Source organism: Artemia franciscana, chromosome 3, assembly GCF_032884065.1.
Source record: "Artemia franciscana chromosome 3, ASM3288406v1, whole genome shotgun sequence".
Classification (NCBI taxonomy): domain Eukaryota; kingdom Metazoa; phylum Arthropoda; class Branchiopoda; order Anostraca; family Artemiidae; genus Artemia; species Artemia franciscana.
In genome coordinates, this window is record NC_088865.1 from 35618650 (window position 1) to 35636927 (window position 18278).

Consider the following 18278-nt stretch of genomic DNA (forward strand, 5'->3'; position numbering starts at 1 on the left):
GTCGTCATTTATACTCCCTGTGTCCCGGTCGTCATTTGTGTCTCGGTGCTTTGTTGATTGCTAATTTATATTATATTTATATTTATATTTTTTATATTTATTAATATTTTTTTAGTTTTCTTTTTCTCTTATTTTTCAGTTTTTTCCTTTTTTTTAGTTTTTTCTTTTTTAGTTTTTTTTTTGTTTTTTACCTTTTTTTAGTTTTTTTAGTTTTTTAGCTTTTTTAGTTTTTTTATTAGTTTTTAGTTTTTTTTTAGTTTTTGCCTTTTTTTAGTTTTTTCAGTTTTTTTTAGTTTTTAGTTTTTTACCTTTTTTTAGTTTTTTTTAGTTTTTTAGCTTTTTTAGTTTTTTTTCTTTTTAGTTTTTTTTGTAGTTTTTACCTTTTTTAGTTTTATTTCTTCTTTTGTATTAGTGTGAAATAATTCAGACGTCATATGCGGACAAACACGACGTCACTCGACAGACAGACAGACAGACATAACCCACAAACAACTTATTTTTATATATATTTATTCATATTTTCTTAGTTTTCGTTTTCTCTTTTATTTTTCAGTTTTTTCCTTTTTTTTAGTTTTTTTTTTTAGTTTTTAGTTTTTTTTAGTTTTTTACCTTTTTTTAGTTTTTTTTAGTTTTTTTAGTTTTTTAGCTTTTTTAGTTTTTTTATTAGTTTTTATTTTTTTTGTAGTTTTTGCCTTTTTTATTTTTTTCAGTTTTTTTTAGTTATTAGATTTTTACCTTTTTTTAGTTTTTTTTTAGTTTTTTAGCTTTTTTAGTTTTTTTTTTCTTTTTAGTTTTTTTTGTAGTTTTTACCTTTTTTAGTTTTTTTCTTCTTTTGTATTAGTGTGAAATAATTCAGACGTCATATGCGGACAAACATGACGTCACCTGATCCATCCACAGATCCACAGACAACTTATTTTTATATATATAGATAGATATTTAACTACGTAAAACTTGCGAATAAACAACATTCTTTGCTGTCCCATTGTCTGTGCATATAAATAGATTGTCAGGTTTACCGACTCTTGAACATGCAACATATAATGGTCCATGGGAAAACAATCCGTATTCAGATCTATACCTCATGATTCTAATGATTGCCCTTGAGCTTTGTTGATGGTGATTGCTAATCGACCATTCCCTGTGTCGCTGTCGTCATTTATATATCCCCCTGTGCCCCCCGGCGTCCCCGTTGTAGTTGTGTCCCTGTGTCCCGGTCGTCATTTATACTCTCTGTGTCCCGGTCGTCATTTGTATCCCGGTGTCCCGGTCTGTATATACATTCGTTTTTGAAATCGTATATGATGAAATAAATTTTTGTATTTTTCCCTTTTATTTCTTTTTAGTTTTTTTTTTGGTTTTTACTTTTTTTCAGTTTTTTTAGTTTTTTCTCTTTTTTCTTTTTAGTTTTTTTTTTATTTTTTTTTTTAGTTTTGATTTTCTCCTTTATTTTTCATTTTTTTTTCCTTTTTTTATTTTTTTCTTTTTTAGTTTTTTTAGTTTTTTAGCTTTTTTAGTTTTTTATTAGTTTTTAGTTTTTTTTTTCTTTTTAGTTTTTTTGTAGTTTTTACCTTTTTTTTAGTTTTTTTAGTTTTTTTTTTTACTTATGTCCTGGTCGTCATTTATACTCCCTTTGTCCCGGTCGTCATTTGTGTCCCGGTGCTTTGTTGATGGTGATTGCTAATCGAACATTCCTTGTGTTCCGGTCGCTTTCTCTTTGAGTGTCCCGGTCGTCATTTATATTCCCTATGTGCCGGTGTCCCGGTCGTCATTTGTGTCCCGATGTCCCGGTCTGTAATTTCGTCAGTCGAAAACATGACGTCAGTCGACAAACAAACATGACGTCACTCGACAGACACACACACACACACACACACACACACATACACACACACACACACACACACACACACACACACACACACACACACACACACACACACACACACACACACACACACACACACACACACACACACACACACACACACACACACACACACACACACACACACACACACACACACACACACACACACACACACACACACACACACAGACAACTTATTTTTATTTATATTGACTAAAAATGACTTATGCAAGATTTGCCTCACTGACTCACATTATCTGTCTTTACTTTACTTTAGGAAAACTTCTCTTATGGAAAAAGTTTTTAAATTAATACAGAAGAGGAGTTTTATTCTGTCCTTTATTTCAAGGATTGATTTTTTGTTCCACTTTAACTTTTGGCTTCCTTTTAAATCTACATGCTCTTTTTTTTGGTTTTGATTTGGTTTTGAGTTGGCTTTTTGACATGTGCTTTTTTTTACAATTTCTTTTTTGTTGCATTGTTCCTTCAAATGATTTATGTCGATTTATGACATTGTGCTGTGACTCTGATTTACGATAGTGTTGCTTTTTTTATTTTATTTTCTCTTTTCTTTTTTTTTTGTTTTCTCTTCTCAATTGAAGGTAAAAAGAACGTAGTTGATTAAAAACATGTTGTATCATAATTTTTGATTAAAAGAAAACAAACTGCGTGCTCGCACTTGATGGTATTTACAATTAAATAATGTAAATACGTATAAGTCCAAGCAATCACATAAATATTAAACAAGAGTGAGTTCAACGGTGGATTTGGTGGAGATAAACCTGAAAGATTATTGACTAAGAACTCAAAAAGGTTATGAAATCCGTTTTTGACTCAAAGGTGCCCCAGAAGGCCTCTTGGCCATGTTAGTAGTATTTCCATATTTTTAAGAGTTCCAGAGAAAATTTTTTAGAAAATAAAAACTGGTCTAATAATAAAAAGCCCTTCGGCTTTTTATTGCCATGTGCAAAGTGATTAGAATACAGATTCCTAACCTATATAAGACAGGCTTTTCTTTGGAAAGCATGTATCCCAATCATCCTTGTCTTCTTCAGTTCTAATCTTAATGGAAATCAAACTAATATTTTAAAAGGAAAGTCTCACACTATGCTTAAGGGTCTCACAGGAGTCAGGGTTGAAGCAGTATGAACAATGGTCGCGGTGCTTTTTGCGAGGCTACCGGCCAAAGATTTGACGAAAGGAAAATATCTCATTTGAAATGGCATTGTAAAATTGTGGAACACAAGTAACTTGTAATAAAGTGCAGACAATTTTAGAGGAGGGGCCGATGGGCATAATAACCCCAACATTAACCTTGCAAACAAAGCTAGATTGTTCTAAATGAAATTCGTTCTGTTGTTTTTCTCCTAGCCACAGATTAATGTTCCATTCTGCATGATGTCATGGCTTCACCAAAAGTTTGATACGACCATCCGAGAAAAAAAATGAATTCTTCTTTAAAGTCGTGACCTATCTAGATCGGTCTTTTGAGGTTAGAAATAGCAGTATACTAACACATCATATAGTCGATCAATTACATACATTCTCATTTATATATATATATATATATATATATATATATATATATATATATATATATATATATATATATATATATATATATATATATATATATACATATATATATATATATACCGTATTGACAAGCTAAGATTTTTTACCTTCTTTTCAATGACGATATTCTTTAATGTTTTTTTTAAATAGTTCATGGTAACCAATTGTAAGTAAGGAACCAATGTAAGTGCCAATTGTAAATAAACACAGGATTTTGATAACAATAGATACCTCAAAAGAATTGGCTTTTTATACTGATTCTAAATATATTAATTGATTAAGTTTAATTTTACCTATCAAAAGCTAGGAGCCTTGGCTACAAAAGCAAAAAGAAATACCCTAAAAACAATCGATCTTAATGAGATTACACCATCAGACTCAGCATATCAGAGAACCCTATTGTAACGGTTTCAAGCTCCTATATACAAAAATGTGGTATTCCGCAATTAGGAAAGGTCAAGGATGCATGTCCAATTGTTTTACTTGTTTTTTTCCAGGGCTGATCGTACTGAACCGGCAATCCTAGAATGTCGGAAGAGGGCTCATTTAATCAGAAATCAAAACTTCTAGTGCCCTTTTTCAATGACCTAAAATATTGGAGGGCAATTATTCCCCCTCCAATGCCCCTTTTTATCCCAAAGACATCCGCACTCCAAAGATTTTGATAAGTCCCAAAGACTTATCAAAGACATCCTAAATTTTCATAAAGCTATTTGATTCAGTATAGTTGAAAAGTCAAATAAATATGCTTTTGGGCACGGCATGATTTCCCATAGTCCATGGGGAAAGGGTTGTAAGTTGAGCAATTCGCCCAGTGACCACATATAGTATTTTATTATTTGTTTATATGATAGTGACATTGACAAGAATTCAAAATCTTGTTTTGTCAGTACAATATAAAAGGAAAGAGAAAGAATATAACTAACCAACAATTCGATAATCTGACAAGGGATGATTCTGAAAAATAGCAACGATAATTCAATATTTCAAAAACTGCAGTAAATTGGTTCGTTATCTTATTTATATTAAGGAAAACTATAGCCACAATGAGCAGAATTACAAGCTACAAGGATTGTCAAACACTTTTTCGGAGACGTGTCTCAAATTCTCCCTTTGTAATTTTCGTAACCTGCAGGCTCAAATTAGAATTTGAACTTTTACATTTCATGTCAGTTTTCTTACACGAAAGCGATTTGTTATTTGGCTCATTGTAGAAAAAAACGAAATTAAGAACAATATCAGCCATATTAATCTTTTGTTTCGTGTATGATTTCGTGATTTGGGGACTATTCATGTACCTAGCGGTACTATTATGACTGATCAATCTAACCTAAGATTATATATGGCATAGTTTCTTTAAATTAGGGAAGATGCAAAATACACGAAGATATAGTGTTAAAAGATAATATTCAAGACATATATATATATATATATATATTGTATGGATGAAGTAGATTGTATGGATGAGTAGGGTTAAGGCCTCATTCAAGTGCTGGTCTATATTAATCACTAATTTAGGAAAACAGTCTTCCTTTTCTCCTTCTGTCTCTCTCTTTTTTTTTTTTTTTTTTTTTTTTTTTTTTTTTTTTTTTTTCTTTTTTTTTCTTTTTTTTTTTTTTTTTTTTTTTTTTTTTTTTTTTTTTTGTGTTTGTGCTGTAGCATTGGTGATTTCTCTTTTCATGATATATATATATATATATATATATATATATATATATATATATATATATATATATATATATATATATATATATACATATATATATATATATTTATATACAAGCCTTCGTGTTGGGCGTAAATTTAAAGTTATTTTTTGTTTAAATTTTTGTTTTAACAGCTGGTATTCAACTGAAGTAAAACAGTTCAAAATAGGGATGAAACCTTTTTATTGACAGTGAATAGATATAAAATTATTTAACTGGATATTTCGAACACATATAAAGTGTTCATCATCAGCAGTAAAACTCTGATGATGATGAACACTAAAAATTTACTGCTGATGATGAACACTGTATATGTGTTCGAAATATCCAGTTAAATAATTTTATATCTATTCACTGTCAATAAAAAGGTTTCATCCCTATTTTGAACTGCTTTACTTTCGTCATGGAAAGGCAGCGTGGTCTTCGAAGTTATCTGGTATTCAACTGCGTTTAAGATTAATTAAAATTATTGACGGGGTCAAGCAAGAGCCCTCTCTCCCTCCAAAAACAAATCGTTTCTTATTATGCTCAATAGAAAACAACAAGAGATACAACAACTCAGGGACTTCAGGTCTTGACACCAGGATTACAGACAACACCTCAGAATGTGTCTAGAAGCAATAATAGACATTTTGCCGAAAGGTAAAATTCATTGGAGACAAACCCCTGTAATAAAGATCGAGACAAAGGCTAATAAAAACGGCTAGAAGACTTTCCACAATAGCCTACAAGCCTACTATTCCTGCTGCCAATACTGCTATAGTCTATAGACTACTATAGTCTCAAGACTGCTATAGTGTTGGAGTAAAGAAAAAACTTTGTAATTTTCAATAAATTAGAAAGCACTTACACCAAACAGTGGTAAGCAAAACACAGCCATCCAACTGGGTGTTCCAGAAAAAGAAAGACTCTATCCTGGTAAGTTTTTCCCTTTTTCATTGGGAATATGTATTTTTCTTTGTATGCCTCATCCATAGGCAGGTTGATTGTATAATATCCATCTAACTTTGCGTCACCGTTCGCACTTGTTTCCTGTATTGCTTTAGGTTTTGCTTTTTCAACATTTTCCTCACATGCCAAGTTACTACACAATTTAATGTCATCAATATGTGATTTTTGAATTGTAGTTTCACTTTGTACACTCCTAATTCTAGTTCTAGTTGGGGAGCATATATTTTCGAAACTCAAAAACTTCTGGCCTATCATCGTAGCACTCGAAACGACTTCAACGCACTGCCCAGAAAAACAATTTAAACTAATGCTTGATTCGTCAACCGATTTTGTCATCCTGATAGATGCACAATGTATAACATAAAAAGACAGTACATAAATTATTCATTTTTCATTTTTGAATTAATTGTTTCGCAGGGATATTATAATAGAATAATAGAAATTTGAATTTTGTGTCGGACCAGTGTGCTAACTAACTAAGTACTGATTAAATTCGGATCCTACCTGTTAGGGAAACATTCCGTAGAACAGGTTGGATGTTCTTTTCCAGTCATTGCGCAGGATGTTTCCGGACCTCAGAACTATTATATTACACCAAGACTCCTTATTGAGAGACATAAAATTGAGGTAAGCAATTTCCATAGCTTCTGTTCAGTAATTTGCCTGGTAGGAACAATTTAATTTAGATCCAGAATACTTGACTAGAAGTTCTATGCGTTAACTATAAAGTAGTTAAAACACTGTTGCATAGAACCTAGATGTGTAATCGTAGCAGTTCAGAGCAGTAATTAAGGTTTTATTTATGTCAATAGCATCTTTTAGGGTAAGAAGGAGCTAGAGGGTGACCTTCTCCTTAGAATTTATAAGAGGCAAGGTACATGCTTCGTCCTAATGTGTTCTTTGTTCACTCTGGAGTGTTTGACATTGCGGCCAAATATGTGTTTATCAAAATAGCTGACCTAATTTCTTTTTAATAGAGCCAGCTTCTAATTTTCAATTACTCCCGTCGAAGATCCCAGTTCTCTTTCGCATCAGTGTACCAATCTTTAGACCTCAAGACGCATCAGTGTACCAATCTTTAGACCTCAAGTGTGTTAGTGAAGGTTTATTTTGTAAGTTCAAAGATTCTATGACAGAGGAAGAGAGAGAGAAAAATTAATGAAAACAACAACAACATTAACATTAACAGAACAACAACAACAAAAAACACACAACAAATGCCACAGATTTCAATTCACCGCTCTGTCCCTAGAGACCTTGATGGGTATGTGTTAGGGCCACTTCTCATTGTAGTAGATTTACTAATGTAAAATAGTAATAAACTACTTATATTCACACAAAAAATACTCGTTTATGCTTATACTTTGGCCATCTACATTAAATAACTGGAGAGTAATCCCTTTACCCATACATGCTAAAACAAAGTCCTTTAACCTGGAACACAAACTCAGACAATTCCTTAATAAGTACAATATCTTCAGGCTCATCTAACCTACATTTAGGTCCAACATGCCTAAAAAAAATAACTTGGATTGCCTAGACGGAACAAAAGGTGTACAGTCATTCTGAGCGTGTCTAGTTGAATAATTATGGACCTGGTTTCCTAGTTGAAACATGAAATTGAAGCAAGGTCCTAGATTACAAAAGAATAAACCAAAAACTGGTACCACTCTAAATTTTACATAGATTTCTCTGACAGAAACACGGCTGCGGACACGAATTAAAATCAGCTTTGTTGCATTTTGTAAGACACGAGAAGGACAAAGGTGGAGAGAAAATGTGTTTTACCAAACAGTGCAACAATAAAAAAGATACAAATGTACGAGAGAAAAATAAAGCATACAAATAATTTCAACTAAAAATATATTTTACAACTTCTGTGTTAAAGATGAGTTAAGTTCCTGACAGTTTAAATGTAAAATATTCACAGAATTACTAGATACACTTTGGTACTTCAAATCACATGTGAGCACATATTCGCTATTTTCAAAACTGGAAAGATTATTACTTGCATCGTAATCAAAGCCATGGGTTAAGTAATCATTAAACCCTTCATTAAAGCTTACCAGGTCACTCTCCAGTATGTCCAAATAACCATGATCCATATATTATTACTACCAGCGTAGCTGCAGATGGCCAAAATTCTGAAAAAAACAATCTCAGTACCAAATCCACTTCTAACACTAACAAATAGTCACTAAAATTTATTAGAATTACTTTTAATAACCAAACTCCTCAAAAATTGCCCACTCTACTTAATAGATACAGAACTGAAGTCCCAAAAAGAAAAATAAGAAAAACATTTTGTGGAGCTACTATCAAAAGTCATCATTGGTTTTCAATTTACTCATATACAGAAATACTAAGCGACTGAATACATACAAAAAAGTCTTTTATTCTTTTATAAAAAAAACGTCTATGAAATTATTTTATAAAAGCCTATAAAAAGTTTTATGTTAAACTTCATAATTTTCTATGCATTTTTTTATGCAATTCGCTTTTTTAGCATGCTTTTTCATGTTTTGTGTGTTTAAAAATTGTTTTTGTTAGAATCAAAAATTCAGATACATTTACAGTTTTAAAAGCAAGATACTAAATGAGCTCTTTTCCTCGAAGTCCACAAAAAATTAAACTTTGATTTAAAGAGTTAGCTTTGAGCGGGCGATAGGCCCCGTTACATTTACAGTAATCTGTGGCCGTTTATTGGGGGCTGCCCCTTTATTAACTGCTAACTCTTTTACATTAGCCTTGGAATTTTGTCCTGGACACCTTAAAAACAACTGTTCAAGCATAAGGGCAACCAGAATGGAGCAAAAAGTAAATTCCAGAAAATTTCAGGAATACAAAGTAACTTATGTGCATTTGCTTTAGGCAACACAATTTTCAGTTGAAATGTTTAATGACAATCGCTTGTACTTTTGTTTCATAAATGCTTAAATAAGCAGTATAAAACTTTGACATAAACACTGAGGAGTTAAACAGGGGGCAGCCCCCCCATTAATCTATGCTCTTTACGTGGACAGGGCTACTAAACTACCCATAATTAAGATTTGTTTTTTATTTATTTACAATATAAAACAGTTCAAAAATGTTCCTGCAAACTCTTAATAGCTAGAGCTATGCTGGTTAACAATAGGAGCAAAATTAGAATTACTACGTGAATTTATTTCTGCTCGTCTTATGTGTTAATTAAATAAAAAGAATTCAACTGAAAGTAAGGAGTAACAATAAAACTTAAAAGAACAGGGATTATTACGTAAGCTCCCTCCTCAACATCTTGCTCTTTACGCTAAGCTTTTTCGGTGCTTTTTAAAAAGCTTCTTATTGTTCCAATTAAACGAACCTTGTGTTTCAAGAGTCGTTCTAAAAGGATTGGGACAAAATTCAAACTTTAGCGTAAATATCAGGGTATTGAGGAGGAGAAAGACCCCTCATATACGCAATGATTTCTGTTCGTTTTAAATTTTAATGTTGCTGCTTACCTTCAGTTGAAAAAAACTTTTTTTTTTATTTAATTTCTGATCGTTTTTAAATAATGCCAGGAAATCTGGCTCTAGCTCCACGGGTAAATCCCATCTCCTCATGAATATATCCTCTAGACAGTTCAATCCTATTGAAAATTTACTACGGACAATTACCCTTAACATATCCATGTGTAAAATTTAGTCGGCAAAGACAAAGCAAGAAGGAATTCGTATAGGAATTCTGGCAAATCCCCGCCTCCTGAAATTTTTCCTGAAAAATTCACCCCCTGGAAACTTACCTCCCTATAGAAAATTCACCCTGTGGATAATCCTTCCAGCATAAGAGTTCGTCCCCTCCGCCCGAAGAATGTATCCATACTTTACGTATGATCAACGTATAAGTAATCAATGGACAAATTTTATAAGTTGAAGAGCTTTCCTCAGAGGCTGTGGGGGGGGGGTCGCGTTATCTCCAAAGACATAGTTATTTAGCCTTTCAACTATGCTGAACAAAACGGCCATCTCCAAATTTTCGATTGGACAATGTTCGAGAAAAAGGGGCGTGGGAGGGGGCCTAGAGGCTCTCCAATCCCTCTTGTCACTTGAAAAGAGCGCTAGAACTTTTAATTTCCTTTTGAATGGACCCTCTCCTGATATTCTAGGACCATATGGTCGATACGATCGCTCTGGGGGAAAAGAAAAAAGTAAATAAACACACATCCGTGAACTTTTTTTGGCAAAAAATAGAGAATTCCACCTTCTTGCACATATAAGCTTGAAACCTCTACATTAGGGCTCTTTGATTCGTTGAATCAGATTTTCATTAAGATTCTATGACTTTTAGGTCGTGTTTCCCCTTTTTTCCGAAATCCGGTAAATTTTCTCCGGCTCGTAGCATTTGATGTGTAAGACTAAACTTAATGAAAATTATATGCTTGTAATCGTCATAAGCCAATCCTTTTGATATATCTATTTGTATCAAAATGCCGTTTTTTAGATTTTCAATCACTATTGAGCCGGGTCACTTCTTACTTACAGTTCGTTACCACGAACTGTTTGATAGGACTTTTCATTAAAAAACAAAAATCTGTTTTGGAAAAAGCTTCTTGACTTTAATATACGGAAAGAAAGAACATAGTTGAAATGAGATGAGCCAAAAGGGAAGAAAAAGAGACGCTGAAAATTCTATGGGGGAATAAATTAATATCTTTTATCTTAGGATTGGCACTGTTTCTTATGTAAATTTACAAGTATGAAAGAAAAAATTAACTTTAGAATCTAAAAGAAATATCAGTTACAAAAATAAGGAAAAACTGTTATTACGTAAAGTGAAGTGATGCAATCTTTGAGCTTTACTGTCCTCTCATAGGAGGGAATAAAACCTCGAATAATAACAATTAAAGCTACAATATGTTCACGTAACTCTATTGTTTACTCGAGTTACTAGGTAACTGGTGGCAATGTTCATCCACTGTATTCAATTCTAATGAAGATTTGTTTTAGGGAACAAAATAAGGCTATGCTTCAGTTTAAATCTGAATATTCAAATATAAATAAAATAGCCTGAGCTTTGATTTTTCATTCAAACACGTTGAAGTGAATTCACTTACAAAAAGCTATGAGAAAGAAGTGATAACTATAAATTATTGTAAAAACCAGTCCAAGGCGAGGAGTTTAATCAAAAATGTTTCTGTGATAAAAAAATGGGCATCTTTGGATTTCGAATTTATGACCTTGGAATATCACACTGCTGGAATCAACGGTGCAAACAAGGGCACCCACATAAATTTTTGCAATGAGAAAGGGGGCAAACGAATTCCCACGCTCAAATTTCCAAAAATGACTTTTCCCAAAGTCATCCGATCAAAATTTTGAATATGCCATTTTGTTCAGCATAGTCAAAGGCTTTGAAGACGACTTAATCCTCCAAAGTCCCCGCGGCAAGGGTTGCAAGTTGTGAACTCTAGCCATTGCTTACATATAGTACTGATTATTGGGAAGTCTACAGACATTTTCAGGGGGATTTTTCTGGGTGGGAGGGGGGTCTTGGGGAGAAGAATACTTGGGAGGATCTTTCCATGGAAAAATTTTCACGGGGGAAGGGAATTTTCCATGAAGGGGCGACCAATTTCCCAGCATTATTTAAAAACGATCAGAAATTACATTGAAAAAAAAAACAAGTTTTTACAATTGAAAATAAAGAGCAACATCAAAACTTAAAACGAACAAAAATTATTACGTATATGAGGGGGTTAACCCCCTCGTCAATACCTCGTCTTTACGATAGAGTTTTTTTTAATAATTTCATAAGAGCTATTTATTCTAATTAAACCCTTTGTAATTCAGGAGTTATCCTTAAAGAATTGGAACAAAATTCGAACTTTAGCGTAAAGAGCGAGGTATTGACAACCGGGTGAACTCACTACGTAATACAAATATAAGAATATAGAAGTTCGTTACGTAAGTTAATTGGTGAGTTTCGTATTTTTATTACTAATAAAAAAGTTTGTAAAAAAAATTAAAAGTTCTAGTGTCCTTTTTAAGTAAACACAAAAATTGGAGGGCAACCCCCCCCCCCTACCACCTCTTCCTCAAAATTGTCTAATGTAAATGTTAAGAAAGCCATTTAGCCAAAAACAAAAGTAAAACTAATATGTAAACTTCGTTTTAATTATTCATGTACGGTGAGTCAAAATCAAAACCTGCATTAATTCTAAAACGTTAAGAAATTAAATAAATAAAAAGAGATTTTTTAACTGAAAGTAAGGGGTGACATTAAAACTTAAAACTAACAGAAATCATTCTGTATATGAAAGGGGCTATCCCCGCCCCAACACCCTGCTTTTTACGCTAAAGCTTGACGCTTTCTCACAACTCATCTTCTTAAAACAATAAAACACTTTAGCGTAAAGAGCGAGGCGTTGAGGATGGGACAGCCCCTTTCACACACAGGGTGATTTTTTTTTCGTCTTAAGTTTTAATGTTGCTCCTTATTTTCAGTTAAAAAAATGGCTTTTTTTATTTAATTAATATGTAAGGTCGGATGCATTCTGATGCTCAACATACGAGAAATTAAGGTGAAATCTTAACACATGAATTAAAAAAGTCTTCTGCAAATAAGATATGAACATGTACTGTTGCCCAGATTCTTCATGCCTCGGTGAACGTTCTCTTTGATTGAAAAAGATAATTAGCCATAGAGATCACAACTACTAGTTTTAGAAGAAGGATATCTTCAATTTACCATTGAAATTTTCTCCTTCCAGAATAAAATTATTTGCCCAAAGGAGCATCCTTAACTGCATGGAGAAAACATAGAAAATCAACCATTTTTCTAATTTTTTGGAGACTATGTTCTTAGTTTGTCACATCACTTTAAGATCTCTCGTTAATTTTTCAGCTATCTCATTTTAATGATTTTTCATGATAATTTTTCATCAATTAAAAATCCTGAGTATGTTTTGTTGCTATTCTTAGTGTCAAATTTCCTCTAACTGTGAAATGAAATTTAATACGAAGGATGTTTACCAATAGAACCTCTCTCCTTATGGATGATTAAACAAAAAAAAAAGTTTTTTAACTACGAGTAAGGAGCGGCATTAAAACCTAAAACGAACATAAATGTTTTCGTATATGAAAGGCGTTGCCCCTCCTAAACGCCCCACTCTTTACGCTAGAATTTTTTATTGTTTAAAAAGTAGAATTGTGAGAAAGAGTCAAAATTTGTCGTAAAGAGTGGAGCGTTGAGGAGGGAAAAAGCCCTTTCATATACAGAATGATTTCTATTCGTTTTAAGTTTTAATGTTGACCCTTACTTACAGTTAAAAAACCTGTTTAACGTTTTTGAATTAATAAATATTTTGATTTTGGCTGAACGGACATGAATAATTAAAGAGAAATTTGCCCATTAGTTTTTTTTTAGCTAAATGGCTTTCTCATACTTTTGAGCTCACTACTTTTCTTTGAAAAACTTCTTTTTTGTAAAAAGTTTTAAAACTTGATCAAAAAGTTCGTGGTAACGAACTGTAGTATGGAGCGACCCGGCTAAATAGTAATCAAAACTCTAAAAAATGGAATCTCGATAACAATAGCTACACCAAAAGAATTGCATTATAATGCTGATTTTAAATATATAAGTTTCATCAAGTTCAGTCTTACCCATCAAAAGTTATGAAGCTGAGAAAATTTGCGTTATTTTAGAAAATAGGGGGAAACACCCCTTAAAAGTCATAGAATCTTAACAAAAACCACACCATCAGATTCAGCATATCAGGGGACCCTACTGTAAAAGTTTCAAGCTCCTATCTACAAAAATGTGGAATTTTGTATTTTTTGCCAGAAGGCAGATCACGGATGCGTGTTTATTTGTTTGTTTTTTTTTTTCCCAGGGGTCATCGTATCGACCAAGCGGTCCTAGAACGTCGCAAGAGGGCTCACTCTAACGGAAATGAAAAGTTCTAGTGCCCTTTTTAAGTGACCAAAAAAATTGGAGGGCATCTAGGCCCCCTCCCACGCTCATTTTTTCCCAAAGTCAACGGATCCATCAAAATCAGCATATCAGGGGACCCTACTGTAAAAGTTTCAAGCTCCTATCTACAAAAATGTGGAATCTTGTATTTTTTGCCAGAAGGCAGATCACGGATGCGTGTTTATTTGTTGTTTTTTTTCCCAGGGGTAATCGTATCGACCGTGTTGTCCTAGAATGTTGCGAGAGGGCTCATTCTAACGGAAATGAAAAGTTCTAGTGCCCTCTTTAAGTGACCAAAAAATTGGAGGGCACCTAGGCCCTCCAACGCTAATTATTCTCCAAAAGACGACAGATCAAAATTCTGAGATAGCCTTTTTATTCAGCGTAGTCGACAAACCTTATAACTAAGTCTTTGGGGACGACTTACTCCCCTACAGTTCCCGTGGGAGGGGCTAAAATTTACAAACTTTGACCAGTGCTTACATATAGTAATGGTTATTGGGAAGTGTATAGACGTTTTCAGGAGGACATTTTGGTTGGGGGAGGGGTTTAGAATAGGGAGATATGCTGGGGGAACTTTCCATCGAGGAATTTGTCATGGGGGAAGAAAATTTCCATGAATGGAGCGCAGGATTTACTAGCATTATTAAAAAAAAAACAATGAAAGAATAAATATGAAAAAGTTTTTTCGGCTGGAAGTAAGGAGCGGCATCAAAACTTAAAACGAACAGAAATTATTACCCATATGAGGGGCTCAGCTTCTCCTAATACCTCGCTCTTTATGCTAAAGTATTTTTAGTAATCTAAACTTTTCATTCTACGGCTTTTGTGATTCAGGGGTCATTCTTGATGAATTGGAACAAAATTTAAGCTTTAGTATAAAGAGCGAGATACTGACGAGGGGGCGAACCCCCTAATATATGTAATAAAAACATAAGAAGACATAATTTCTTTACGTAAGCTAATTTACAAGTTACGTATATCTTTTACTAATAAAAAGATTCATAAAAAATTAAAAGTTCTAGTTGCATTTTTAATTTGCCAAAAATTCGGAGGGGAACTAGGCTTCCTCCCCTGCTCTTTTTCTCAAAATCATTCGATCAAAATTATGAGAAAGCCATTTAACCAAAAACAAAATATGCAAATTTCGTTTTAATTATTCCTCTGCGGAGAGCCAAAATCAAAACATGCATAGATTCAAAAACGTTCAGAAATTAAATAAAAAAACAAGTTTTTTAACTGAAAGTAAGAAGCGACATTAAAACTTAAAACAAACAGAAATTACTTCGTATATGAAAGGGCTGCTTCTTCATCAACACTCCGCTCTTTACGCTAAAGTTTTTTACTGTTTTAAAAAGTAGAATTAAGAGAAAGAGTCAAACTTTAGCGTAAAGAGCGGGGTGTTGATGAGGAAGCAGCCCTTTCATATACGAAGTAATTTCTGTTCGTTTTAAGTTTTAATGTCGCTCCTTACTTTCAGTTAAAAAAACTTGTTTTTTTTTTATTTAATCCATAAAATACCCGTTTGAGCATCCGTTTCAACAGATGGCTCATGCAAATTTGTTTTCATTCATCATGAAAAACTCTATAGTCTTTTTTGTCTACGCACCATATATACCTGTTGCGGGAATATAAAAAAAAATTAAATATTCTTACTAGAATTTCCATTTTAGCAAAACTTTGATCCTAATTTTGACAACCACTAATCAATATCAAGCGGAAAAACTATTTGTAAGTAATCAAACAGTTCGTGGTAACGAACTGTAGTAAGGAGCGACCCGAATCAATAGTAACCGAAACTCTAAAAAACTTAATTTTGATACCAATAGTTACATCAAGAAGAATCAGATTTTTATGTTGATTTTAAATATATATGTTTCATCAAGTTTAGTTATACCCATAAAAACTTACGAGCCAGAGAAATGTTGCCTTATTTTGGAAAATAGCAGAAGCACCCCCTAAAAGTCATAGAATCTTAACGAAAATCACACCATCCTATTCAGCGTATCAGAGAACACTACTGTAGAAATTACAAGCTCCTATTTACAAAAATGTGAAATTTTGTATTTTTTGCCAGAAGACAGATCACGTGGGAGGATCTTTCCATGGAGGAATTTATCATGAGGGAAAGAATTTTCATGAAGGGGGCACAGGATTTTCTAGCATTATTTAAAAAAACAATGATAAAATAAATAAAAAAAAATTTCAACTGAAAGTAAGGAGCAGCATGAAAACTTAAAACGAACAGAAATTGTTGCGTATATAAGGAGGTTGGTCTTCTCCTCAATGCCTCGCTATTTAAGCTAAAGTATTTTTAGAAATTTCAACTATTTATTCTGCGACCTTATATTTATTACTAATAAAAACGTTCGTAAAGAAATTAAAATTTCTAGTTGCCTTTTTAAGTAATCAAAAACAGGAGGGCAACTAGGTCTCCTCCCCCATCCCTTTTTTTATCAAAATCGTTTTGATCAAAACTATGAGAAAGCCATTTAGCCACAAAAACTAATAGGCAAATTTCTCTTTAATTATTCATGTCCGTTGAGCCAAAATCAAAACATGCATTAATTCAAAAACGTTAAACGGGTTTTTTAACTGTAAGTAAGGGGCAACATTAAAACTTAAAACGAATAGAAATTATTCCGTATATGAAAGGGCTTTTCCCCTCCTCAACGCCCCACTCTTTACGCTAAGGTTTGACTCTTTCTCACAATTCTACTTTTTAAACAATAAAAAATTTTAGGGTAAAGAGTGGGGCGTTTAGGAGGGGACAACGCCTTTCATATACGAAAACATTTATGTTCGTTTTAGTTTTTAATGTCGCTCCTTACTCATAGTTAAAAAACTTTTTTTTTTGTTTAATCAAACAGTTCGTGGTAATGAACTGTAGTAAGGAGCGTCCCGGCTCAATAGTAACCAAAACTCTAAAAAATTAAATTTTGATATCAATAGCTACATCAAAAGATCGCATTTTAATGCTGATTTTAAATATATAAGTTTCATCAAGTTTAGTCTTACCAATCAAAAGTTACGAGCCTGAGAAAAGTTGCCTTATTTAAGAAAATAGGGAGAAACACTCCCTAAGAGTCGTAAAATCTTAACGAAAATGACACCATCAGATCCAGCGTATCAGAAAACCCTACTGTACAAGTTTCAAGCTCCTATCTACAAAAACGTGGGATTTTGTATTTTTTGCCAGAAGACAAATCACGGGTGCGTGTTTATTTGTTTGTTTTTTTTCCCCAGGGGTCATCGTATCGACCAAGCGGTCCTATAATTATGCAAGAGGGCTCACTCTAACGGAAATGAAAAGTTCTAGTGCCCTTTTTAAGTGACCAAAAAAATTGGAGGGCATCTAGGCCCCCTCCCACGCTCATTTTTTCCCAAAGTCAACGGATCAAAATTTTGAGATAGCCATTTTGTTCAACATAGTCAAAAACCATAATAACTATGTCTTTGGGGATGACTCACTCCCCCACCATCCCTGGGGGAGGGGCTGCAAGTTACAAACTTTGACCAGTGTTTACATATAGTAATGGTTATTGGGAAGTGTACAGACGTTTTCAGGGGGATTTTCTTTTGTTTGGGTGTGGGGCTGAGGAGAGGGGGCTATGTTGGAGGATTTTTCATTGGAGGAATCTCTCATGGGGGAAGAAAAATTCAATGAAAAGGGCGCAGGATTTTCTAACATTACTATAAGAAAACAATGAAAAATAAACATGAAAACGTTTTTTCAAATGAAAGGAAGGAGAAGCATTTAAACTTAAAGCGAACAGAGATTATTACGCATATGAGGGGCTCTAAAAATACTTTAGCATAAAGAGCGAGGTATTTAGGAGGAGATATATACCTTGCTCTTTATGCTAAAGTATTTTTTTTTTGTAATTTCAACTATTTATTCTGCGGCCTTTCTGATTCAGGGTCATTCTTAAAGAATTGGGACAAAACTTACGATTTAGTGTAAGGAGCGTGGTATTAATGAGGGTACAAACCCCCTCGTATACATAATAAAAATATAAGATTATGAAAGTTTGTTACGTAAGTTAATTCTTAGTTACGTATATTTTTTACTAATAAAAACGTTCGTTAAAAATTAAAAGTTCTAGTTGCCTTTTTAAGTAACCGAAAAATTGGAGGGCAACTAGGCCTCCTTCTCCACCCCTAGTTTCTCAAAATCGTCTGATCAAAACTAAGAGAAAGCCATTTAGCCAAAAAAAAGAATTAATATACAAATTTCATTTTAA

General features: G+C 33.2%; 2 protein-coding genes across 2 annotated transcripts in view; one reads left to right on the forward strand and one right to left on the reverse strand.

The window, feature by feature from the left end:
• Positions 1-6591, reverse strand: part of LOC136025221 (potassium voltage-gated channel subfamily KQT member 1-like) — a 166373-nt gene extending 159782 nt beyond the window's left edge. Inside the window, exon 1 of the mRNA XM_065701042.1 lies at positions 6002-6591. Within this exon, the coding sequence (XP_065557114.1) occupies positions 6002-6438 (437 nt within the window). The 5' untranslated portion in view covers positions 6439-6591. The remainder of the gene's footprint in view (positions 1-6001) is intronic.
• LOC136025222 (histidine-rich glycoprotein-like) overlaps positions 1-18278 on the forward strand; it is an 83838-nt gene that overhangs the window by 46389 nt on the left and 19171 nt on the right. The gene's annotated exons all lie outside the window — the stretch shown is intronic.